The sequence below is a fragment of the Vanessa cardui genome, chromosome 17 (genome assembly GCF_905220365.1).
Source record: "Vanessa cardui chromosome 17, ilVanCard2.1, whole genome shotgun sequence".
Classification (NCBI taxonomy): Eukaryota; Metazoa; Arthropoda; class Insecta; order Lepidoptera; family Nymphalidae; genus Vanessa; species Vanessa cardui.
The window spans coordinates 10,689,672-10,714,508 of NC_061139.1; the positions used below are offsets into that span (position 1 = coordinate 10,689,672).

At 34.8% G+C, this 24,837-nt stretch overlaps 1 protein-coding gene across 5 annotated transcripts in view; it reads left to right on the forward strand.

The window, feature by feature from the left end:
* LOC124536838 (atypical protein kinase C) overlaps nt 1-24,837 on the forward strand; it is a 239,611-nt gene that overhangs the window by 21,135 nt on the left and 193,639 nt on the right. Inside the window, exon 2 of one of the 5 annotated variants that reach the window (XM_047113468.1) lies at nt 7,816-8,502. The exons of 2 other annotated variants lie outside the window; for them this stretch is intronic. In XM_047113468.1, coding sequence (XP_046969424.1) covers nt 7,902-8,502 — 601 coding nt within the window. In that variant the 5' untranslated portion in view covers nt 7,816-7,901. The remainder of the gene's footprint in view (nt 1-7,815; nt 8,503-24,837) is intronic. 2 more of the 5 variants (XM_047113466.1, XM_047113469.1) reach the window with 2 other exon arrangements.

Genomic DNA, 24,837 nt, shown 5'->3' on the forward strand with positions numbered 1-24,837 from the left:
CGTAAAAAGTGGCGTTTTAAACGTCAACGAAGCTGTCGGAATATTGGAAGAAAAAATATAGTGGACTATATAGCTTTAAATACTTTAAAATTTATGTCTTTGAACTTATATGATATGCAAATACTTAAAGTCAAATTGAATGTCTACTGCTTACCTACCTATGTACTTGTCCCGTTAAAAGGGCAACGAATAATTTGTTTTGATATCAAACGTCCAATTGAAGCAAGCTGTGCCCCAGTAGGAAATTCAATTATTATTAATAGCACGATTCAATAAACTTTTTCAAACAACAATCATGCCAGCATCCTTTATTAGAATGGTAAGGTTATAAATTCTCGTATATGGATTTGTGTCCCCTCTCGTTCTAATCAAGGATGACGTCAACAATCAAGATGCCCTCTCCCATGTCGCGACGAATAACTCACACGGCTAATGTACCAATTTATTTTAATATGTTAGATATTAAGATGGGGATACACCAAGATATTGTTTTTATCAACCGACTTCAAAAAGGAGGTAATTTTTTTTATGGTAACCGTAACTCATAACTTTTAACTGGGTGAACTGATTTGGATAAATTTTTTTTGGTTTAAAAGGTAGTGCCTCCCGTGTTAATTTAGTTCAGTTGTGATGGTGATATCTATGTGAAAACGATATATGTCTTACATTTGTGCATATTCATTTGTTTTAAAATAGTGCTGTTTGAAGTCGGTTTTTCTTTTTGTTACAATTTGTTAGTAATCGAATAGTATGTCCCAAAATTCAGTAGACCGGCGAAAAGGCGAAAAGTATCGTACCTCCTTACTTTTAATTCATAATAACAATTTTGTGACTTGTAATTGATTCCCGTTCGAGTCGATGTAGAAAAAGTTCATTATTTTTCTATGTTGTCTTGTGTATTTGTGGTACCGTTATTACTTCACGATCACCTTAACACAAATGCTTTAGCTACAAACATTGTGATCAGTGCAATGTACGTCACATTGTCCAATATTTATATTCATTTATTTATTTATTGTCAAAGTTTTATTTATTACATAATGTATAACGAAAGAGACTTCATATCAAACGTATGTTTCATAGCACTTATAATTACTTTTATATTTGTTTTAAATGAAACAAATAATGGGTTAAAATATGATGCGACGTTACTAAGTTTCCTTAGTGCTAAATATGTTTACAGTTCCTTTTTGTCGTTGAAATATAACATTGTGACCAAACTTTTATGTATCGGCTTGTAAAAGCTCCCACACATTTATATACGTTAATCTGCAATGGAGTAGAGTGCTGGATTTATGGCTCTACCCTTCTACGTAACGAAGGGGAATGCCTTTACTACGCAGTGACTCATTTGAGGGATATTACTAATTCAGTATGTTTATTTTTATTGAAAATTGTTAAGGGAAAGTGTGATTCAAGGGATATATTTTAGTATTTAAATAACATTATATTCACTTTAATTTATTTTGACTTGGTTTCAAGCATAACATGCTTATCTATGTATGTTAGTAAGACATCCTTACTTATACATAAGTATTAATATTATTAGTATTGTACAATATGAAAAGCAGCATATTGTATTTGTATTTATTGTAATAGTATAACACTTAATAATAATAAAATGTATAATTTTTGATCATATAAACTAAGCCTTGGAATCAATTTATCAACAGTTTTCATTAAATTCATAAAATGAATTACTAATAATTAAAACGTAATATTATCTGTAATCAAGTTTTTGATATAAATTTAGATGAAATAATGACTGCAATTAAACTAGATATACGCTTTATTACCATTTAATACAACGTTTGTTTAACGATTAATGTGTCAGATAAGGACAATGGGCTCAATTCAATAGATTGTTTGATTTGGACGCAGCAATGATAATATGTACTTTCATTTATTACGATTTGAATATTACATTACTAGCAACCCGCCCCGGCTTCGTACGGGTACAATACTGATAAGAAATATAGTAGTTTATCTGTAGTGTTTCTCAACTATATTGTGTATTTATTACTCATATAAACCTTGAATCAATCTTATCAGCATCTGCATCAAAATCCGTTCTGAAATTTTGTTGATATAAGCATACAAAGGGCAGATAGGGATAGACAGCGGCAAGCGACTTTGTTTTATATAATATGTAATGATTTTCCTAAAGTACGCATGGTTGTTGTCATTCTATCGTTATTGATTTATTATTTGTTAAACTAATCGCCCCTTAATGATATTTATTATATCTATATTCATAATTAGTAACGATCCCTGTTTGTTTATTATAATTTCGAGTATAAATCACTGAATCAATTTTAATGAAATTTGTTACGAAAAAAAAACCATGAGCCTGAACATAGGCTACTTTTTTACCCTTTAAGAGCGAAAAGTTGTAGTTTGAGGTTTTTTTGCAACTATTTGAAATATTTACATCAGAAACTTAATTCTTCGTAGGCAAAGGGAAAATATTAGTTTCATTCGGCATTCGAGCATTGATTGGGTTTTAAATTTAATATAGTTATAGCGATAATGGTTTACAAACAAAATTGAAAAATCATTGCAAAGGACAATTAATTAGTTTTAAAAACGTACTATTAATTTTCACTCATAAGTCTCATCACACTTAGATTCATACAAAAGTGAGTTTATTACTCTTAACTCCTATAAATATTATTGTTTATTTTTTTCATTTTGGTTTATAATTTATCAACGAACTGAGTGTATCTAATACCTTAATATCTGCTGAGATAATTGGCCGCAATTGCTCAGACCTCCTGTGCTGATTTAGCCCAATAAAGTGACTACATTCCAAATAGTGATTTTGATGTGTATTAATGATCAAGGAAAAAATATCGACATGTTATTCGAAGTTTTTATTCCAATACAGTTGCTTGTTGATAGAGTAAATTAACTTTACGTCTTAGCCAAATTAAAATTTATGTATCTAAATATTTGATTAGTTTGAGTGGTTTATAAGGCTAGATCCAGGTGTTCCTGGATAGGTTAATCGAAATCATTTAAATATTTACAGACATTCCATTCTTCGATAAAAATATAGAATACCGTTACCAATCAATTATTTTTAAATGTTTTTAGTGACCTTTTTTGTGATTGGTTAAAATACAACTCCTTGACTAGAATCGACACCAATATGTTTGTAAAACAGTATAGAGTATATCTTAAGCGTCTTATTTATTACTTTTATAAATCGTCGGACATTAATTTCTTATTGTTTTGAATAATCTATTATACTCCTAAATTGAAAATACTGCAAGTCCTGTTTCAATAACCACATTAAAAAACAAAACATTCGATATCTTGAATAATACGAATAACCGATTTGTTATATCCATAATTATAGTCATAAATTAATTCCATTTAATATTGATACGAATAACATATTTAAAATACAATGAAAGTATGTTTTCTAAAACGGTATTGCAGCCTAATACGAATGTTCGTGTCACATTTATCTTGTGTTTGTTTTATACATTTAGCAAATGTAGCGCTAGATGTACACAGCGTTATTTCTGTCAAAGTAACGAGACGCTCGGTCATGGATCGCTAGCCGTATCCGGTGTGAAAATAGCTTAACTAGCATCGAGCTAAGCCGCTGACACACTGGAGATGAATATAATAATCATAAATGTTTGTACATACAATGTTCTTATTGTTTGTTTTATGAAAGTCGAAAGCTGATGTCTGACCATTAACGTATGATGATTTCGCCGAAATTCGAAATACAAATGTTTTTTTTTTTCTAAATTTAAAATATGAAGTTTAAAGACTTTCAATAACATGCCGTTTTCGATTGGATTTCTATTTTTGAATTTTCAAGTTGTCTAATAATCATTCTCAATGACAATGTATACAAAGAGCCGGACACTTTCGTTTCGTAGGTAAAGTTACACAGCTAATTTTGAAAATTGTACACTTGAACACCAAAGGATGTTAGATCAAAGTGATTTCACGTTCGAGTCCTCCGCAAATAACACATGAGTTATGACGGCGTGTAACATTATAGTATTAGGTGTTTTTATTGCATTCAAAGTTTATATTTGTAGGAATATTTTGCTTGACATTTTTTATTAGAGACGCTTGGTACTTTAAAGCCCAGTAATTATAACTCATGCGACATGATTTATTTAACTTTGAATAAATCTATATTAATATTATAAATGCGAAAACTCTTTCTGTCTGTGTGTCGCTGTTTCACGACCAAACCGTTGAACCGAATTTGATGACATTTGGTATGAAGAAAACTTGAACTCCAAGAAAACCAAAACCCTAAAACGCGAGCGAAGCCGTGAGCTATTACTAGTTTAAATATAATCCATAAAAAACATTAGTAAGTAAGACTTATTACACGATATAAAAAGTATGGATGATTAAAAAGCGGGACGTTAATACTCATTGATTTCCATACTTGATATATAAATGTATAAATTGAATTGTGCGTAATGTACATTTATGTAATTTTATTTAAGTAATTATTTGATTAAGAAATTTCTTGCCAGTTCGTCGCTATTCTAAATTCAAACATGGAGCTAGATTTATTTAATCCAATGTTGTGTCGTGACTATTCATAAGTGTCTATAATAATCTACTTGAATAAAGTAGATTTTTTACTTTGAATGACCGCAAGATAATGTGATAAACGGCTTCAGTGAAAATGTCCCGTGTCGTTACCTATCAGCATAACTCTAAGATATCACGCTGTGCGAGAAAGAGTTGCAAGGTGTGTTCTTATAGAGGTTATAAACATATAAGAGACTGTATGATAGATTCCGAAGTCCTAGCTAGCTTCCGGTACGAGATAAAAAAATGTTGGTTTTTTAGTGTATTTCTTAGAGCCTACTTGGATTTATAAAGTTGGCAGATATACATTCTCGTGTCTCGTAAAGCACGTAAATCCATTACTCCGCCTGGTTTCTTTCCGGCTTTTCCGGTGGACGAGCAAATAGGCCACCCAATAGTAAGCGGTCACTACTGGCCGTAGACATTAGTGCCGTGTGATATTTTTTTTTATATTGTCAATGTGTCAAGATTGTATTGCCTTCCCATGATTGAAGGCATAAAGATGGGTTCGTGTTTTGGTACATACGCACACGTTTTACGCGAATTATACAAAGAGATTATTTTATTATGATTCTTATAACTTTTGCTTTGTAGCCCTTTACGGACTGATAATTTTGTGTTTGCTTTAATGAGTTGTGACCTACATAGATACAGCCTAACTAGAACTTCTTAAAAGCGCTAGATTCTTCGATAGTACTGTAGATTTTTATCTCGTTAGGATTTTTTTTCTTTACATAAGTGTAAAGCTTTGATTTCCATCATTAAAAAACTCACTTATCAGTATAATCATGGATACTTTTATTTCGAACCTCGAAATCATCTTGGTGATTCTTTTGAAATTTACACGGTCCTTATATTAATTAAAGAATGTATTGTTTTACCTACAAATTTCGCTTCGGAACAATTAAATTTCAATTCTTTTTTAAATTAAGAATGAGCATTTGGATAATAAAACTACGCGTACTTGGTGATGTCTCAAAGATGTGACAAGATTATCATATAAATAACGTTTTACATATTACCGAATGTGTTTCAATCATGTCGTATCAGAGCCGCCAGGAGCGAGATGGAATCGTAAACTGGAGACGACTTACTGCCTCTAGGGAGATTCCACTGAAATCAGGAAATTGCTAAAATAAAACGTTCTTTACTTTCACTGTTATTTTTAGGGTACCTATACACGTGGATCGTTAACTATCAAGGAAAAATTTATTGCCGATATGACCTTTGTTGATCTGGTGAAAATATTTGGTTTATCCAAAAATTGACAAAGTTGGCAGCCATATAGCTTTTGGCTTAATATTATTGTGTTTGCTAATTTTATATGTAAAAGTTTTGTAGACATAACAACCAACTTTGTTCGGGTACAATACTGATTTTCTCTGGATTTATAATGAAGAGACATTATTAGATCATGTATAAAAAAATATGAAGAGGTTCTAGTGAATAAACATTGAGATAATTTTATGTGAGAAATCATCATCATCCTGCTTTTATGCCAATTTTTTTGAAGTCGGCGAAGTATTCCTCTTTCCATACTTCCATATCCTCTTTCACCAATCCATCCGTCGATTCTTCGGTCGTCCCCTTCATCTATGAGAAAGGTCTTGAGCATGGATGTAAGTACATTCCTGCTTAAGACCTTTCTCATAACATGGTACTCATTCTTCTAAATATGTATTATATATAATATAATGGTAACAGTTTACCAAGTCGATCTACTGCATCATTACATAAATATAAATTGTTCAAACTGTTAAATAATTATGACCACGCGCAGTATTTTATATATCAAGATGTTTCACATTTTAATTTATTTTTATTTTTAATATCAATTTGATTGTTTTATGTTAGTCATAATAATTTCGACCTACTAATTTAACTCATGAGTGGAGCGTATGTGATCAGCTTAATGTCGACGTAACGAAATCACCTTGAGAAGACCTTGCGAATTTTTTGGAGAGGCAATATTCGACTTGATTACCAAAACGATTAGCGCATTATTTAAAGCTGTGGGAACGTCTGTTTGCATTGTTTCTTCGAACAAATACGAGAATATATTGGTTAGATTATAATATTATTTTATTTAACGTTTAATTATATTCATTTACAAAAGATATTTTTTTTGGATTTTTATTCGTGTAATTTGATTCGTTTATTAGTTGTATTATTCTCGAACAATAACTAAAAATGATCCATAACCTAATAATATAACTAAGAAGACTCGGATTGTCTATCGCTGTATGAATATTTTATATCAGACGATTCGAAGTCTTGCACGAGCGAGCCAAAATTGTTATCTGAGATTGTGTTCAAATAGCGGAGAATAATATCGATAAATTATACAATTGTTTTGGTATTATCCGTTCCTATACACTTGGTACTTGCTTTGTCCACAGTTCTTAGAGGAATAGAAAACCATTTAACTTTTCAAGCTATTGAGTATAGAAGTATTATAGAAAGGAACGGGTTGATAGCTTTTAATGTTCCTGCTGCGTCTGAATGAAATAAAATTTTACTGGTTGACACTAACGGACTCCAGATTCCATAGCATTATATATTTATACCGAACCGATCCAGAATTAACCTTTGATTCGATAGTCCGAAGTGATATGTTATCTTATAAATACTTAAGGTCTGACACATATTAGGACTGTCGTTGATAAACTAAATCGAAGCGTTTCCTAAAATGAGCATGTAACCTTTCGATCTGTCACGTATTCAGATTTATCGGGTAAAGATTTCTTGTAGTTTGCTAAGTTTTTTTACACATAATCTGGTGGCGCGTTAATTCTCCTTTTATTGGACTTCTGAAAACGAATAAAAAGTATACATTTATTATTTAATATTAAGGTTCTCTAAAATGTTGATTATATGACTCATATAAGGCACTAAGTATACAGAGAATATTTAAATATTAGTGAAAATATTCAGCTTCCGTTTTAGACCGGAGCTTGTAGGAGCATGGAGCTTTAGTATCACTGATAACGTTTACGTGTCTGTAATTTTATCACGACACCGCCCAGACAATGCCGCTTTATTCCTGGTGACAGATGGGATTTGCCACCCACCTCACCTATAACAGTCTCAACCTAAGATAAGCTGACTCACTTTGAATTTAAGATAGGACTTAATGTAAAATTTATTAACCTATTTTCTTTTTAAGCATAGTACGACTATGCAAAACCTATGTTAAACCCAAAATAACAACACGCAAACATTACATTTTCTTTTTAGAAATTTAATTGATTTTATCATCAGACACAAAATTACCTCGCGTTGATTCAGTGCAAAGCGCCAAAAGTGAAATAAGGAATGCAGTGATGGAATTTATAAGTCACCTTGGTACATTTAAGATAGTGAAAATGATCGTGCTTTCAAACATATTCCGCGGAAGCCATCCGCAACAGCAAATATCCAATGAATTGACTGAAAAAAATGTTCGAGAAAAATCATCAAAACTAATGACACAAAGTTCGTTAACTTTAAGGCAGCGAACAAAAACTCACGACAATATAAAAGAGACACTTGAATATGAAGACGAACCAAAAACAGTTGTTAGTGAAAAAAGACTTTCAACCAGTGTTGATGCCATAGTTACACACAATGATGCCAAATGTAAAGTGATATGTAGTGCCAAAGGTTTATTAGAAACAAATTTAGATGATCTTTTTAATGATATAAAAATAAATGACGACTGGAGTGTCGAACCAAAGAGTTTAGGTGCAAGCGAACCTATTTTAAGTTTTAATGAGCATGATACAAAAACTATTAACAATCGGGAATCTCTCGTGTCAGAAAATGACAGTGATGGTGATACAGCGACCGATAGTGATTGTATGGACGAAGCCGCTCGTGAACAGAGGAAATGCATGGGTGCGCGCCGCTTCGGACACATGCTGAGAAGAGTTTTATCTCGTAACGGTAAGTAATTGCCTGAACAAGATATGTTTTTTTAGAAAGTGATACTAACGTTTTTGTCAACATTAGAATGATTATCATTAGTAATAGATCGCTACTATAATGATATTCATTAAATGTCATTGTGTTCGGAAGAAAAACAAATGGTTGGAAAATATTTCCCATAACATTTAACAATGGACTATAAGTTGATGTAACTTTCTACCAAGTGATACAGATATCTTTCAATAACAAATATCTAATGGTCCATCGAAAGAAAATAAAAAATCATCGACAAAACGTCGAGGTTGAGCGTGTTGAATTGGAGCGGCGTCGTTCATTTATTTGTTTTCAATTGTAGCAAATTGCTTCTGTCGCTCTGATTGAGATTGTCTCGTAAAATCTAGTTGGGTACGTGGCGATCTTATCTTCTATCCCTTTAAATGCTTCCGTTAATATTTTTTTGGACTTATTATTTTATTTATTGCTTTTTTTTTAACCTTTTCTAATATGATCAGTATTGTGTAGTATTAAATGTTATACTATTTATCGTACATTTGTAATAACGATAGTGCTACATGCTAATATTTTCAAGTTTATTTACCCTTCTTATATGATATTATCTGAATTCTTGCAAAAATGTCCAATGAGTCTATTGTAGTCGATAAATATTTTTAATATTACGAAAAATTTGTTTGCCCCTACATCTATAAACGTACATTTCTACGATTTGTTTTATAACATATCTTGTACTAGATATTTAATCTAAAATAAAATGTAAAAATATTTATCGTTTTTATTTTATGACCAAATCATGTAATCTAATTAAAAATGGTAAGTAAGTCAGACCAGTCCTCCATTATATTTTAAATTAAGGCGCTCCGAAGAGCACTTAATGAGCAGAAAATATACTTACCCTAGTAAAATTTACACATAAGTGTGATTGCAGTGACTTGCAATGTAATATAAAAAAGTATGTGAGACTAAAATTGGTAATGGGTCCCCTAACATAGAAACGGCGCGTTTGACTTAGTTCTTTAGGCACTCACCTCAGCTTTTACTTGGTGGTAGGGCTTTGTGCAAGCCGGTCTGGGTAGGTACCACCCACTCATCAGTTATTCTACCGCCAAATAACAGTACTCAGTATTTTTGTGTTCCGGTTTGAAGGGTGAGTGAGCCAGTGTAACTACAGGCTCAAGGGACATAATATCTTAGTTCCCAAGGTTAGTGACGCATTAACGACTTAAGGAATAGTTAACATTTCTTACAGCGTCATTGTCTATGGGTAACGGTGACAACTTACCATCAGGTGGCCTATATGTTCGTCCGCCAACCTATACCATAAAAAAAGCTGCGGGCAATTTCAGACTTACTCTTTTTTACTTTATGATATAAATAAATTACGGTATTATTTAAAATTTCATATCTTATAATATTTGCTTAAAATTATCTGTAGGTCTGTTAATATTAATATTTTGTGCAATTCATATCCCGCCAGGTGACTTGTTCGTTAGTTAATTCGTCCAGCAAGTTTCTATGCTCAAGTGCCTCATCAATATTACCTGAACCGGTAGCTATATCATCGGAATTAGTTGCGCTGGAACCGTTAAGCTGTGACGTCACGATATGGTTTGGATAATTCTCTTAGTTAAGCATTTTAATAGCACTATTAAATTAACGATAATTTGCATAAAACATTGTTATAGTCAACCAAGAGAATAGTATTAATTCATAAATGTTATAATTTAACCAATAAATCTTTCCTTAAATATCGATTTTTTTTTTAAATAAATTGACCTATTGATACGCGAATTTGACGTTTAAAATTTTGTATAGTTGTTCGCTGTTGTTATTCTAAATTTAGTCGATATATGTGTAATTTTATCAATAAAATTCCTCGAAATCGAACAAGTTTCTCAGAATATACAGTAATGACAACATAAACACAGCACCAACAATATCGCCACAAGCCTTAATAAAGAAATACTGAAATAATATGTCTTCAATTCAGAAGGAAAATAATGGAGCTCATTGCAATATTTTCAAAGTAGGGGTTATTACGGTTCTTTTACTAATGTCGTCCTAACAGCCACTGATCGACTATACTAATCAGCCCCCAACTATGTAGGATTATTTCTTACCTTACCCCCAGAATTTCAAAGGACGGTTAACCGAGTTTAGTCGAGTCGGACTAGAAACAGTACAAGCGCAGACATTTCCAACTTCGGACTCTGGACTGCTACTGAGAATTTTTCGATAGAAAGACTTCCCGACCTAGGCTTTGAATCTTGGAATATGCCTGTATTATAGCCATAACACACATAAAAAAGCGTTAATGTAACATGACTTTGTTTTTTAAACGTTGAAAAACCGGTTTTTGTCTGTGGAATTTAAATTCTGAACCACTTAATATAGTTTTTATATGACGATTCAAAAGTTCTTGTAAATGCATACTTGGCTAAAGTATATTTTGATTATTGATTCTCGACTCTGTCGATCTGTCTGTCTTATCAAAAATAGAACAACGAGGTGTAAGTGTTTTTTGATTCTCGACTCTGTCGCCTAGTTGTCAAAACTAGAACAACGAGGTTTCAGAGTTCTTTTATATCTATATAAAGTGAAAAGGTTACATATAAATTCTGAAAATAACTTCTCCTTTATTTATGCCTTGTGTTGTTAAAATTAAAAAATAAACGTCTCTCGCTCTTCTAATTGTTTTTGCATCCTTGTCACTCTATATAGGTAATTATATTGTTCAACGTGAACTTTATGCGACTATTTCGTGTTTTGTCAATTTGGAACTTCGTAATTTAATTATAGAGTTTCGTATATTATACATGAGCGTGCGATTTCTGTGATGTAATGTTTGTGTTTTAAAGCATTTTTTATTCAAGCTATCATATCAAGTGTTTGAATGTTTTAATGGAATTCGAAACGATTGTATAATGCGAAAGTTAATTTATTTATTTGCTTCGCTTATACGCTTATACGTTGTCCAGTATCACAGAACCCGGAAATGGGGGTATCTAACACTTCCCTCACACTTTTCACGCGAACGGAAACTAGTTTCTGTATCAAGTGGTATGGGTAATATAGTTAGTCTATTGTTATCTTTTAAAGTAAGAAAATATTTCCATTAAAGATGATGATTTCCTGACCGATTTAATTTCGATTCGACCGGTCGACTTTCGGATTCTTTGCGACTAATGTCATTCTTTCGACGGAAAAACCAAATATTCTTTTATTTGACCGACTCGGGCTTGAATATAAGACCTCAAAATGCAGTCGAGAAAGTGGTTTTCCCTTTGTTAATGAGCGGGTGGTTAGTTTAACATATAATCTGAATTTAAATAACTTTACGTCCATTAATTGTTAATTGTAGTAACAAGAAGTTTAGCAATTTGATGATAAACCGGTTACGCCTTCAGAGCTTTCTGTTTAATAGTCGTAACAGTTAAAACTCGTTAACTAGCGGATACTGGCACCAGCAAACCAGTATACGTTACGTGAATTCTACTTGCGCTTTCAGTGTAGCAAAACTTTAAATAGAACTGCCGTTATAGTTTATTAAATTTATGAAAGTTCTATATTCGAAATTCAAATAAGTTTTTCTTTATTAATTTTATGAAAGTTCCATATTCGAAATTTAAATAAATTTTTCTTTATTAATTTTATGAAAGTTCCATATTCGAAATTATTTAAATTATTATTAAAGTATGAAATGAAATCGTATTTTTAAGGTAATAAATGATATAGAATGAATGATATATGTGGCCAGCGGCCGACCAGATTTCATTGCTATTGAATTTATTTTAATGAATATTAAATTAACCGACTGTTCCTATTGGTACAAAATATTTACACATATACTGTAAATAGAATAAAATTGGATTATTATGTAATTTATAATGTTTTTGTATCACTTATATGTACATGTGTATTTATATAGTTTGACTCATATGTTTGATATTCGTGGAGCCTCAGAGGCAGAGGAGACTTAAGACCTGCTGTTGGACATTTACAGGCTCTTAATTGTACATACTATTGTTATTTAAATCTACAATTTAAATATATTAACAACTAAATAGCCCATAATAGGATTAACAGTTTTTCTGTAAAACGAGGAGAATTTGACGTTATATTGTTTTATTTTAAAAATAGAACGACACATAAATTGATCTAGTGACCTAAAATGTCGTGAAAGGGTCACTAATTTATTTATAAACTAACAATGCACCATTCAACTGATTATGTCCGATGTGGATTCACTCATAGAGTTTACGGTCTAATTAATATGTTAAATAGGGCACAAAGTTGATTGTCAAATTGTTTTTATCAGTATCAAAGTCAATATCTACATTCAATATTTTAGCGTTAAATTTGTTTATTGATAGTCAAAAATGAAATTATTATTATTGTTTCAGCTTTATTTAATTCCACACAAAATTATAATTCAAAAATTCAACAAGATATATATAATTCATAACATGCAGATTAACAAAATATAAAAAAATAACAATCTGATTTCATTATTGAGCATTTCGGGTGCTGTTGTATTATTGTGTGGACTCCCTACGGGTAAAAGTCTCCTCCAAGGAATTCCACCTTTCTCTATCCCTGACCTATCAAAAATCAAATACCGGTTCGGAAATAAACACCTCTGACTGAAGAACTAGCGAAAATACTCCTCTGGATTTTTCTTATCTGAAATTTACAAATTTAAGCTTTTTTTTATTTGAAATGGTTTCGATTCCATTGTTTTATTACTAATTTCTTAAATGGAAATATTTTATAATAACTTTTGACTTTCTGTTTAATTGGAACATTGTTGAAATGTTGTTGCGTATTTTCAAATCAAACCAAACAATGTTTCGATACAACCAGAAGTACCAGGAGTACTCGAGAATCCAGATTGAGCCTTGAGAAAAGATGTTACATTATTTCTTTTTTTTTTTGAGATATTTTTTTCAGATATAACCTCCTTTACATATACTCCTGTAAAATAATACTCTTGCCCTTATCATTAAATGTGTAATATTATTTTTATTTATTTAAATTACTTTTCTTATCTCTTAATTATATTGGATTGCAAGGAGATACAAGCTTTACGTCTTTTTTGAAGTAAATAAAATAAATATGAGACAACATCACATACATTACTCTGATCCCAATATAAGTAGCTAACACTTGTGTTATGGAAAATCAGAAGTAACTACGGTGCCACAAACACCCAAGACAATATAGAAAACTAATGATAATCTACATCGACTTGGTCGGGGATCGAACCCGGGACCTCGGAGTTGTATACCCATGATGTACATACCACTCGATCACGGAGGTCGTTAAAAGTTGTTCTTTAGGGCGAAAAAACATAGTGTTTTTTTTATAATATATGACAAAGTTGCTCGTTTAACCGCCAATGAAGTGTCAAGACGCTATAAAGACAAATACTTGCAAAATATCATATAACAAAGATTCAAACTGTTAATGTTTAAATTTGTGAGTCTTATAGCAATGGTGATTAAAGAAATTACATTTATCATAATGATCTCTATTTCATTGTAATTAATGTAAATGCACTTGAAAATATTATTTAATAACACTTAAGAAGTGGGTAGCCTTGTGCAAGGCCATCTAGGAAGATACCTCACTCATCATATTGTACTATACCAAGTAGCAATACTTAGTGAACGAGACGTTCGTAGATAATGTCGAAATATCGAGCTCCACCGTCACCACAGCTCATAGATATTGGCACCGTTGAAAGTCTTAATGCAGAGAAATGATAAGATGTTATGTCCCCTATGCCTGTAGTTACACTGGCTCACTCACCCTTCAAACCGGAACACAACAATACTGAGTACTGTTATTTGGCGGAAGAATAACTGATGAGTGTATATGTATGTATGTAATATAGACATTATACAAGTAAGTGACTTTCATTTTTAGTGTAGTGTAAACCAACCACAGGTTGGTACCTACCCAGACGGGCTAGCACAAAGCCCTACCACAATCAGAAGTCAAACAAAATCGTTCGGAGCGTACAAACAATTAATATTACTCAATAAAAGTCTTTGATAGTATTAACAACGGAAGCATCAAACGAAATATTGTATTTCGTCTCGATGTGCGTGACCGAGTTAAGCATGGCTTTCTTTACGGCGCACCTACGCTATGGTCTATCAAGCAAATGGTGCGGGCGTGGCGGGCTTACGAGTTATGTTAGCCATGGAAAACCATAAATATTACCTAGTGTAGTGTAGGCGAACGGAGTGGAAAACGTAATAATATCATTTGCATGAAAATACTTCATTGTTACTTATGTAATTTTATATAAATTTTATGGAGAGAATTAATCACTAGTTATTTTAAACATGTGTGTAAATAAGAATAATAGTAACAGACAAAGACCACACATAGGTCTGGGTAAACTAAAGATTGCTCCCGATATGTCGAAACGACAAAAAATTAGGTATTATCTAAATGCTTATGTATGTATACACATTAAATACCAAAACTTTTTTTTTACAATTTTTGTCTGTCTGTTTGTTGCGTCTGGAACGCCTGGTCTGATTTTAACGGGACTCTCACTGGCAGATAGTAGATGTAATAAGGAGTAATTTAGGCTACAACAATAACTTTTTTCGTTAAATTCAAACGCGCACGAAGTCAAGGGTAGAGCTAGTTATACCATCTAAGAACGTCATTAAACAAATGAGACTTTTAATAATATTGTCTATGATATAAGTCATATATATACTCTGTGTATTGTAATAATGTAAAAGAGTGTATGTAGCTTCTCATTTTCTAGCGGTTTCGTCTCGGTAGAATTCACATTCCAAGCCGCTAGTAGCATTCGAAAATCAGACGAGACATGAATTGCGAAGTAACGGTACAAAAGTTCACATGAAAGTCAATTTCAGTGAAGTATTTCAAAATTTGAGTTAACATTTTATTTTTAAATACCACACATCGATCGAAGTAAAAAAAATATGGAGATAATTCTAGACGTTTCCGGCAGAATTGAAACATTGAATTATTGATGACATCTCTCATCAGTACTTGGTTGTAGGGCTTTGTGCAAGCCCGTCTGGGTAAGTACCACCCACTCATCAGTTATTCTACCGCCAAATAACAGTACTCAGTATTGTTGTGTTCCGGTTTGAAGGATGAGTGAGCCAGTGTAACTACAGGCACAAGGGACATAACATCTCAGTTCCCAAGGTTGGTGGCACATTGACGATGTAAGGGATAGTTAATATTTCTTACAGCGTCATTGTCTATGCGTGATGGTGATCACTTACCATCAGGTGGCCTATCTGCTCGTCCACCACCCTATACCATAAAAAAAAACATCAAATAAATATATTTTTCTCATTATTACAATAAATCAGTATCAAAATAGCTACTTATATTGTACTGGTAGGCGTTCGCGACTTCGCTTGTGTTTCAAAGGTTGGTGTTGGAGTTAGGCTTAGTCACGGTAGCATCCCTTGGTGCCTGCTGAAGAGATAGACAAGATACCGCTGGTTTCTTAGTGGTTATTCGGGGACAACAGCTATAACAGTTTTTAAAGTTTTTGCCTGTGTGTCTGTCTGTTTGATCCGGCCAATATCTGGAACGGCTGTACCGATTTTGGCGGGACTTCACTTGGTGTAGTAGAAGTAACTTGGAGTACTTTTATTTAAGAATTATACACAACATTTTAGTTTAACTCAAATGCTCACAGTAAAGTATAAGTCACGGTTACAGCTAGTTGATAAAATAGGCAACGTTAAGATAAAGAAAAATAAGAAAGAAAAGCAATTCTGTGTATACAATATACATGTTATAAATAAACTTCTATATATGGTAATAATCATCATTTCAATTTAACACTGCTGTACGTCTTCATAGAGACAGTTTATTTATATATTTTTTTAAAGTAAACGTGTAAACGACGCGATGGTGTCGCTTTGTGTGACCGCACAATTAACAAGCTCCAGCGCTGATTGTTCGTTAATTAAGCTAAAAACGGAAACATTTGTGAAATTTTACCTTTAATTAATCTTACTCAAATAGTATTGTATATTATAAATATGAGACAACATCACATACACTACTCTGATCCAAATGTAAGTGGCTAAATCACTTGTGTTATGGAAAATCAGAAGTAACCACAGTACCACTAACACCCAAATCCAAGACAACATAGAAAACTAATGATAATCTCATTGACTCGGCCGGGAATCGAACTCGGTACCTCGGAGTGGCGTACCCATGAAAACCTGTGTACTCACCACTCAACCATGGAAGTCGTCAAAGGAGGTATTATACGGCATAGAGTATATTTGATTGCTTCACTTTTATTTACTCAAAGTTATAAGTTTTTGGAATAATATGAATATATAATAGAAAGTGTATAGAATACATAAAATACGCTATTACCCACAGACGCAGGGCAGTATGTATAACGCAGCTGAACCCCGGAACAGCAGCTATTATATTTTATTAATACATATTTAACAAAAGTCTGGCATCTCATCGTCTATTCTCCTTCTAAAGTATAGAAGGTTGTACCTTAATATCAAGGAGTCAAACGAAGCCAAGCGGATTAGCACCTCTGTAGTATATCTTTCAGCGCAGACTAGCGATCTTAAGCCATACTAGAAGAGGATTTTGCCTTCAGACTCCCAAGATCGCGGTCTGTCACCCCCTTTGCTTTGACTTGAAGAGGATTACTTCGTAAGACATTTATAACCCTCGAAGAGCTCGGTTGCTGAGGAACGCTTCAGCTACAAACGAAATTTACTCATGATTATTGCTTGAGGAGCAAAACCAGATTCAGTTTATGTACAAATATCAGATACTAGCATAAAGCAGTGTGCCATCATATAATACGGAATATTGAGTTATTTAGAGTACAAAAGTCAGACATCATAATATTTTTTTTCGAATCAATTCATAGAAACTCTTAGTAAGATTCAAAGTAGCTTCAAAAGCATCACCAGGTGGTTGTGAGTTTTAAAGTACTGTGTCAAAATAAAGATCGACGGAAGATGCTAAAATTGATAACGTATTTATAATCTCTAGCTATTTTGACATACTCGTTCAAATGTTTGTGCATGCATTGGGAATTCTGGGCGTTTATGTGCCGGTTTGAAGGGTGAGGTAGTGTGAATACAGGCACGAGGGACATAACTTAGTTAGGGTGCTGTATTAGCGATTTAAGTAGAAGGCGTTGGTGACCACATACCATCATGGTACTACCTGTCTACTTGCCAATGGCTTAAAAGACACTTCGTTTTCGAATGTCGACACAATGAAAGCAGGAAGAGTAAAATCAGCGTTTAATTAAACATTCGCTAATACAAGTGAGATCGTTCATATATAAATACGTCACTACTATGTGAAATAAGTATATGCGTGTTAATTAAAACTTATTAAAGTGTAGCCGAGTGGAAATGTTTACGATTTTTCCTATTGGTTTGAATGTCAAGTAAAATATAAGCAGTACAGTTCAATTGATTGAGAAATACATAATGTTTCCAGCTTACTTCGCTGTGAACTATTATTATATATGCGTGTGTACAAACACTTGAAGTTTTTAAAATAAAAATAAATGTTTTATGATGTAAATATTAGCAAACCTAAACAGATACATATATTATAAATCGTACAATAATTAAAGTTTTAATTTATTAATTTTAATGTATTTAAAATAGAATCTTTTATTATATTAAAGTAGTTAATTTTTCTTTAAATGTTTTTCTTAATTAGTGATTAATAAAATACTGATTTAAAAGTATAGATTATTTTGCAAATGTAAACGATGCTTTACTAACACGAACGTACTTGACTTTAAAATGTGTTATATCTTAATTACTTATTGATAAAATATTGATTTTAGGGTGTAGATTCTCGTGGAAATATAAAGTTATAAACGCAAAACTTTTAATTACTCAATTTTAATCTTCATTAAGAAACTCACAATTAATGGCTGACTTTATGTTGGAATTTTGTTATAATTACACCGATAACTTTTAATAATTATCTTATATAAAATATCAAAATGAAATCCTAGAAGGTTTTATATTAAATGTTTCTAAGACGAAGCGACTGTAAATATATTTCTCGAGCTTCTTTTGTTGTAGACAAAATTAGTATGACGTCACGTAAATTATTTCCAACAAAGCTGGAACATTCGCTTCGGGTAAAAACGTCTTTCAGTTTATTCAAACGATGTGAATTAAAACAAAAGTACGCTAAGAAACTATTGTCCACTGTTAGAAGTGTCATCTGGAACGAGTAATCAGTGAGCCCAATCCATCGCAACAATGGATAATAATTTCCATGTTCCAAGATAGAGGCATTCATGGCGTTTCAATAGTGGCAATCTCGAGAGTGGTCCACTATCTGGACTTAGACCATTGTGCTCGATAAGGGCCGACACATACTGTGGTCTGTGTGTTATCCTCTTTTAGTCTTACTTATCTGTTTAAGGATTTCTTTCAATTATTTTTGTAGTAATGTAGCAGTTTTTTGGACTTTAAACACATTCGATTACGACTTTTTAATTGTAAATAAATGATTATTTATAATATGTAAGTTATTTATATATTAGTTTGTATACATAAAAATGTCTACTAAGATACAGCAATGAACTGATTAATTGCTGACTGATTGTAACTGATTCAATTGACACGTGTATGAATTAATGTTTATCAATATGAATCAATTTGTATTTTCGTATAGAACTTGTCAAAATTTTCTAACTCAACTGTGAGGCAACACATTGAAAGATTCTTTTTCAGTTTCATACTTTAGCGAATTTAAAATACGAGGTAAGTAAAATTATTTAGCTAACTTTATTTTATTTTCTATATAGTATTAATTTAATTCAATCATAAATATCGATCTTATATAAATAACTATTCGTAGCCTGCGGCATTTTCGGATTGTTCGTCAGGAGTTATGCATAAAACGTAGCATGTGTATTTACTTAGAGTACAAACACGCTTCATACTAATTTAGAAATAACCGCCTATACATATACAATCAGATCTTAATTAATCTATACATCAAATCTATATTAGTAAAGTTAGTTTAGAGTTTATTACATTTAACTCAACGAGAGTCCAAACTTCAGTGTTAAAATCAAAATCGTCTTCACCTTATAGTACGACACAACTTAGATGTAGCATCGGCATCGGCATTCGTCAAACCGATCACAACCTAATTTAGTACACCTTCCAAATTATCAATATTTATTTCTTACGTGAATATGATTTTTACACAAACGTATTAACTTGTAATATCATATGACCTAATATATGTGTCAATTTGACACGACGATTTACATGCACCTGATTTCTTGGGTTGAACTGACGCGAGAGTCTATAGCTATGAAAAGCGTCGAATGGCGCGATGGTGAGTTATTTCTATTGGTTGTATTAATCGGTACTAGTCGGTTTTACTGAGTTTGCCGAACTAAGTTGTGTCGTACTATATCCAACACGAAAAACCCTGAATATTTACACATTTATGTATTTATATTTTGTTTTATTTTCCATTTGGCGTTTTTGTTAACACAGTTACAATAATTGTGCAATGATATTTGACATGACATTCATTAAAACATTTTACGTTCGTTATTCGAAGTTCAAACGGTTCAAAGCTACCCGAATACCCAATTAAGTACAATCACGTTTAATTGAAATAAAGTATTTAGTTTTATACAATTATTAACAACACTGTACTTGTTAGATTATATATAACTAAAATGTTGACGTTATTTCACGGAGAGAATATTTTAGTACAAATAACTATTTAAAAAAGAAAGTTTTCGTAATATAAATATTATTATTACCTACACAATATATCACGGTACATGACAGTTAGATTACTTTGTGGGTTTAGTGGCTAAAAATTATCATTTTTTGTTTTCAATCCCATCTAAAAGTTATAAGTTCCTGAGCCTTGACTATATATGACCATATAAAATTTCCGTCTAAACGGATTATATTAATAGAGAACAGAGAGAGCATCTATGTGTTTGCAAAAACCGGAGCACACACATTTTTAATATTTCACACGTAGTTGCCTCCTGGTACAGAATGGTTCAGAAATAAATCAAAAGGATATCAGTTTCTCAAGGAAAGGTTTTTGAGTGGTAGTGCCACACTGCATACCTCTCGGTTGCAGTCGAATGGGCCGGCACGCCCGGGGAAGTACCACTCTCTCACTTAAAATCGGCGTGAAGTGGTAGCTATGCTACCGCGTTTCGTCCGGTAAGTGAGAGTTCCGGAGGCCCGATCCCTCTCCCCCCAAAACATGGTTGTGCAGAATTTGGTGACATTACCCCAGGAGGGTACCATCAGCGACTGCGATGGAGAATCCCTCTCTGGGCATCCATGCTCAGGACGTACACCGCCTGAGCAGGGATGCCCAGGCTGCCCTCCGAATTCTGGGGGGGGCAATTTTGCGCTCGCCACTGTTCGGGGCAAGCGGAGCAGGCATCATAAGGCAACCCCTACCACACTCGCTGTGGACTTCTGCAACATAAGGGGACTCAACTCCAACTTGAATGCCGTTCACTTTCACCTTGAGACGGCGAAGCCGGCCTTGCTCTTTCTTACCGAGACCCAGATATCTTCTCCTGCCGATACGTCTTTTCTCTCTTACCCCGGGTACAAATTGGAGCATACTTTTGTGCCACGAGCTGGGGTGTGCGTTTACGTCAGAGATGATATCTGCTCTCGACGCCTCGGCAGCCTTGAAGGGCAGGACCTATCAATTATCTGGCTGCGCGTAGACTGCGACGACCATCCGCGAATCTACGCGTGCCTTTATAGGTCCCATAGCGGTAATGCCGAAACCGACCGACTGGTTGAGCACGTCCAATTGGCTACAGATTCCGTGCTGCAGCAGACTCCATCCGCAGAGATCATTATTCTGGGCGATTTCAATGCTCATCATACAGAGTGGCTTGGATCACGCACCACTGATCATGCGGGTAGATCTGTTCTCGACTTCGCTTTGGCTTATGATTTGACACAACTGGTCACCTCGCCAACGCGAATACCGGACGTGGAGGATCATACACCTTCCCTGTTGGACCTTCTGCTGACTTCGCATCCGGTCGGCTATAAGATTGTCGTCGATCCCCCTCTGGGCTCGTCGGACCACTGTCTCGTCCGGAGTACAGTGCCAGTTACACGATACTCACGACCTCGTTTCGCGGGCTGTCGTCGCGTGTGGCACTACAAGTCAGCAGATTGGGATGGGATGCGGTCCTTCTTTGCATCTTACCCATGGGGGCGAGTTTGTTTCTCGATGGATGATCCGAGCGTTGTTGCTGACTCTGTCGCCGATGTGGTGCTTCAGGGTATGGAACTTTTCATTCCATATTCTGCGGTGCCCATTGGTGGCAAGTCCCAGCCCTGGTTTGGTCGCCTCTGTAAGACGGCTTCACGCCGAAAATGGGAACGCTACCAAGACTGGGCTAACGCATCGGCGTCTCGTGATACAAACACCAGCACATTCAGAAAGGAATATAACTCTGCCTCCAGGTCCTTCAAAAACGTGATAGCTGAGGCGAAGTCGAAGTACATTGGCAGAATTGGCGAGAGACTGGTGCGCTTCCCATCAGGAACACGTGCGTTCTGGTCTCTCGCTAAGGCTGTCCTAGGGAATTTCTGTCAGCCTTCTTTTCCGTCTTTGCACAGGGACGGTGAGTCATTGGCCCATACCGCGAAGGAGAAGGCCGATCTTTTAGGGTCTCTCTTCGCGTCGAACTCGACTCTGGATGACCAAGGAAAGTCACCTCCATCAATCCCGCGATGTGATACGACGATGCCGGAGGTTAAATTTCGGCAAAGTGCAGTTCGGAAAGCACTTCTTTCCTTGGACATTCACAAGTCGAGTGGACCCGATGGCATCCCTCCAATCGTGCTACGGACATGTGCTCCCGAGTTGGCACCGGTCTTAACGCGTCTCTTCCGGCAATCCTACGCATTAGGCGTCGTCCCGAACTCCTGGAAGACTGCTTTGGTGCATCCGATCCCTAAAAAAGGCAACCGCTCAGATCCGTCCAATTATAGGCCTATAGCCATCACCTCCTTGCTCTCCAAGATAATGGAGTCCCTTATTAACTGCCAGCTCCTGCGGTACCTAGAGGAGAATCAGCTGATTAGTGACCGCCAGTACGGTTTCCGTCGGGGTCGCTCAGCCGGTGATCTTCTAGTTTACCTTACTCACAGGTGGGCTGAAGCAGTTGAGAGCAAGGGGGAGGCATTAGCAGCCAGCTTGGACATAGCGAAGGCCTTCGATCGCGTATGGCACAAAGCGCTTCTTTCGAAGCTTCCTTCTTATGGGCTTCCCGGGAAATTATGCAATTGGATTACCAGCTTTTTGGCAGATCGGAGCATCAAGGTCGTTGTCGACGGTGCATGCTCTGACTTAAAATTCGTCAATGCTGGTGTTCCACAAGGCTGCGTCCTATCACCCACTCTGTTTCTTCTGCATATCAATGATTTGTTGCAAATCGGGAACATTCATTGCTATGCAGACGACAGTACCGTTGACACCTTATACACCGGCCGCGCTAATATTTCTCGGGAAAACGTCGAAGAAAACCGGAACAAACTTGTGTCTGAAATCGAGTCTTCGTTAAACGAAGTCTCGAACTGGGGCCGGCTAAATTTAGTCCATTTCAACCCTAAAAAGACGCAAGTTTGCGCGTTAACCGCTAAAAAAACACCATTTGTCGTATCTCCACGATTTGAGAACATCCCGATAGCCGCTACAGGTAGTATCGGAATACTTGGCGTTGATATTTCGAGCCTCGTTCAGTTCCGCGGTCAATTGGAAGGCAAAGCCAAATTGGCTTCAAAGAAGCTCGGTGTGCTCAGCAAGGCGAGACAGTACTTCACGTCGGCCCATCGCCTAAAACTTTACAAGGCGCAAATTCGGCCTCACATGGAGTACTGCTCTCACCTCTGGGCGGGTGCTCCCCAGTACCAGCTCCTTCCATTTGACCGCATCCAACGTAGAGCGGCTCGAATTATCGACGATCAAGCCCTTTCCGATCTCCTTGATCCTTTGGCTTTGCGTAGAGATGTTGGATCACTCTGCATCTTCTACCGAATTTTTCACGGGGAATGTTCCGAGGAATTGTTCGGATTAATCCCGGCTGCTGAATTTCACCTTCGGACATCTCGTCAAAATTCTAAGTTTCACCCGCACCATCTTGATGTCCGAAAATCCACAACAGCGCGATTTCTTAGACATTTTCTGCCTCGCACAACCACTCTGTGGAACCAGCTGTCGCCGGCGGTTTTTCCGAACCGATACGACATGGGAACCTTCAAGAAAAGAGCCTACTCCTTTCTCAAAGGCCGGCAACGCACCTGCAAGCCCCCTGGTGTTGCAGATGTCCATGGGCGGTGGTAGTCACTTTCCATCAGGTGAGCCTCCTGCTCGTTTGCCACCTATTCCATAAAAAAAAAAAAAAAAAAAAAAAAAAAGGTCGATACATTACGAGAACACCGTATTACATCCTCATCCAATGGGTACATCGATATCATATCACAAATTTAATCGTGATTCGTATAAAATGTAAATTACTAATACTGATAATAATTAGCAACCAATTTTCAATATGAGAATGTTACAATCGATGCTATTTCTATGTTATTCATTGGTATAATATATCAATCTCATCATTATTTCGTGATAGTGGTTGTTTGGCGATTGTGATCACTTTCCATCGTATCAGATGTCAATTTTAATCAAAATCATTTCAATATCGAAAACAATGATGTAATATGATGAAATAATTGAGCATGTACTGACGTTGTACAAGATTGTGTGTTTCTCAATTAAACATCACATGGTCTGTGTAACGTTTATATTTTTTCTTTATCGCGTTGGGTAATCGGTGTAGCTAATTGTTCGTTTGATCGTAGCTCACTTTCCCCATTGTTTTTGACAGGCGACCAGTAACCGATACCTGACGCTTTTACTTTATACAACATCTTTGTTGTCCGGAAATCAAAACATTAATGACCTTAATGAATATAACAGGAAAGATGCACGAAAATTAGAGAATATACGCGTATAGTTTCAATAATAGTAAAAGTTGCAATATTAACGTGAGAAATTAATAAAAAATCCTGTATTTTTCCACTCTTAGGGGGTAGCATTTTTTCATCGAATTTGAATGATACGAAATTCCCAAAATCTTTTTTTAGTTCTACGAAAAAGAGGACTTGGAGTTCTGGTGACAAACATAAAGAATAGAATCTAACTGAATTGAAAACCTCCTTCTATAATACATTTTGAATTTGGATATAATAAGGCGTTCTACATATAACTGTA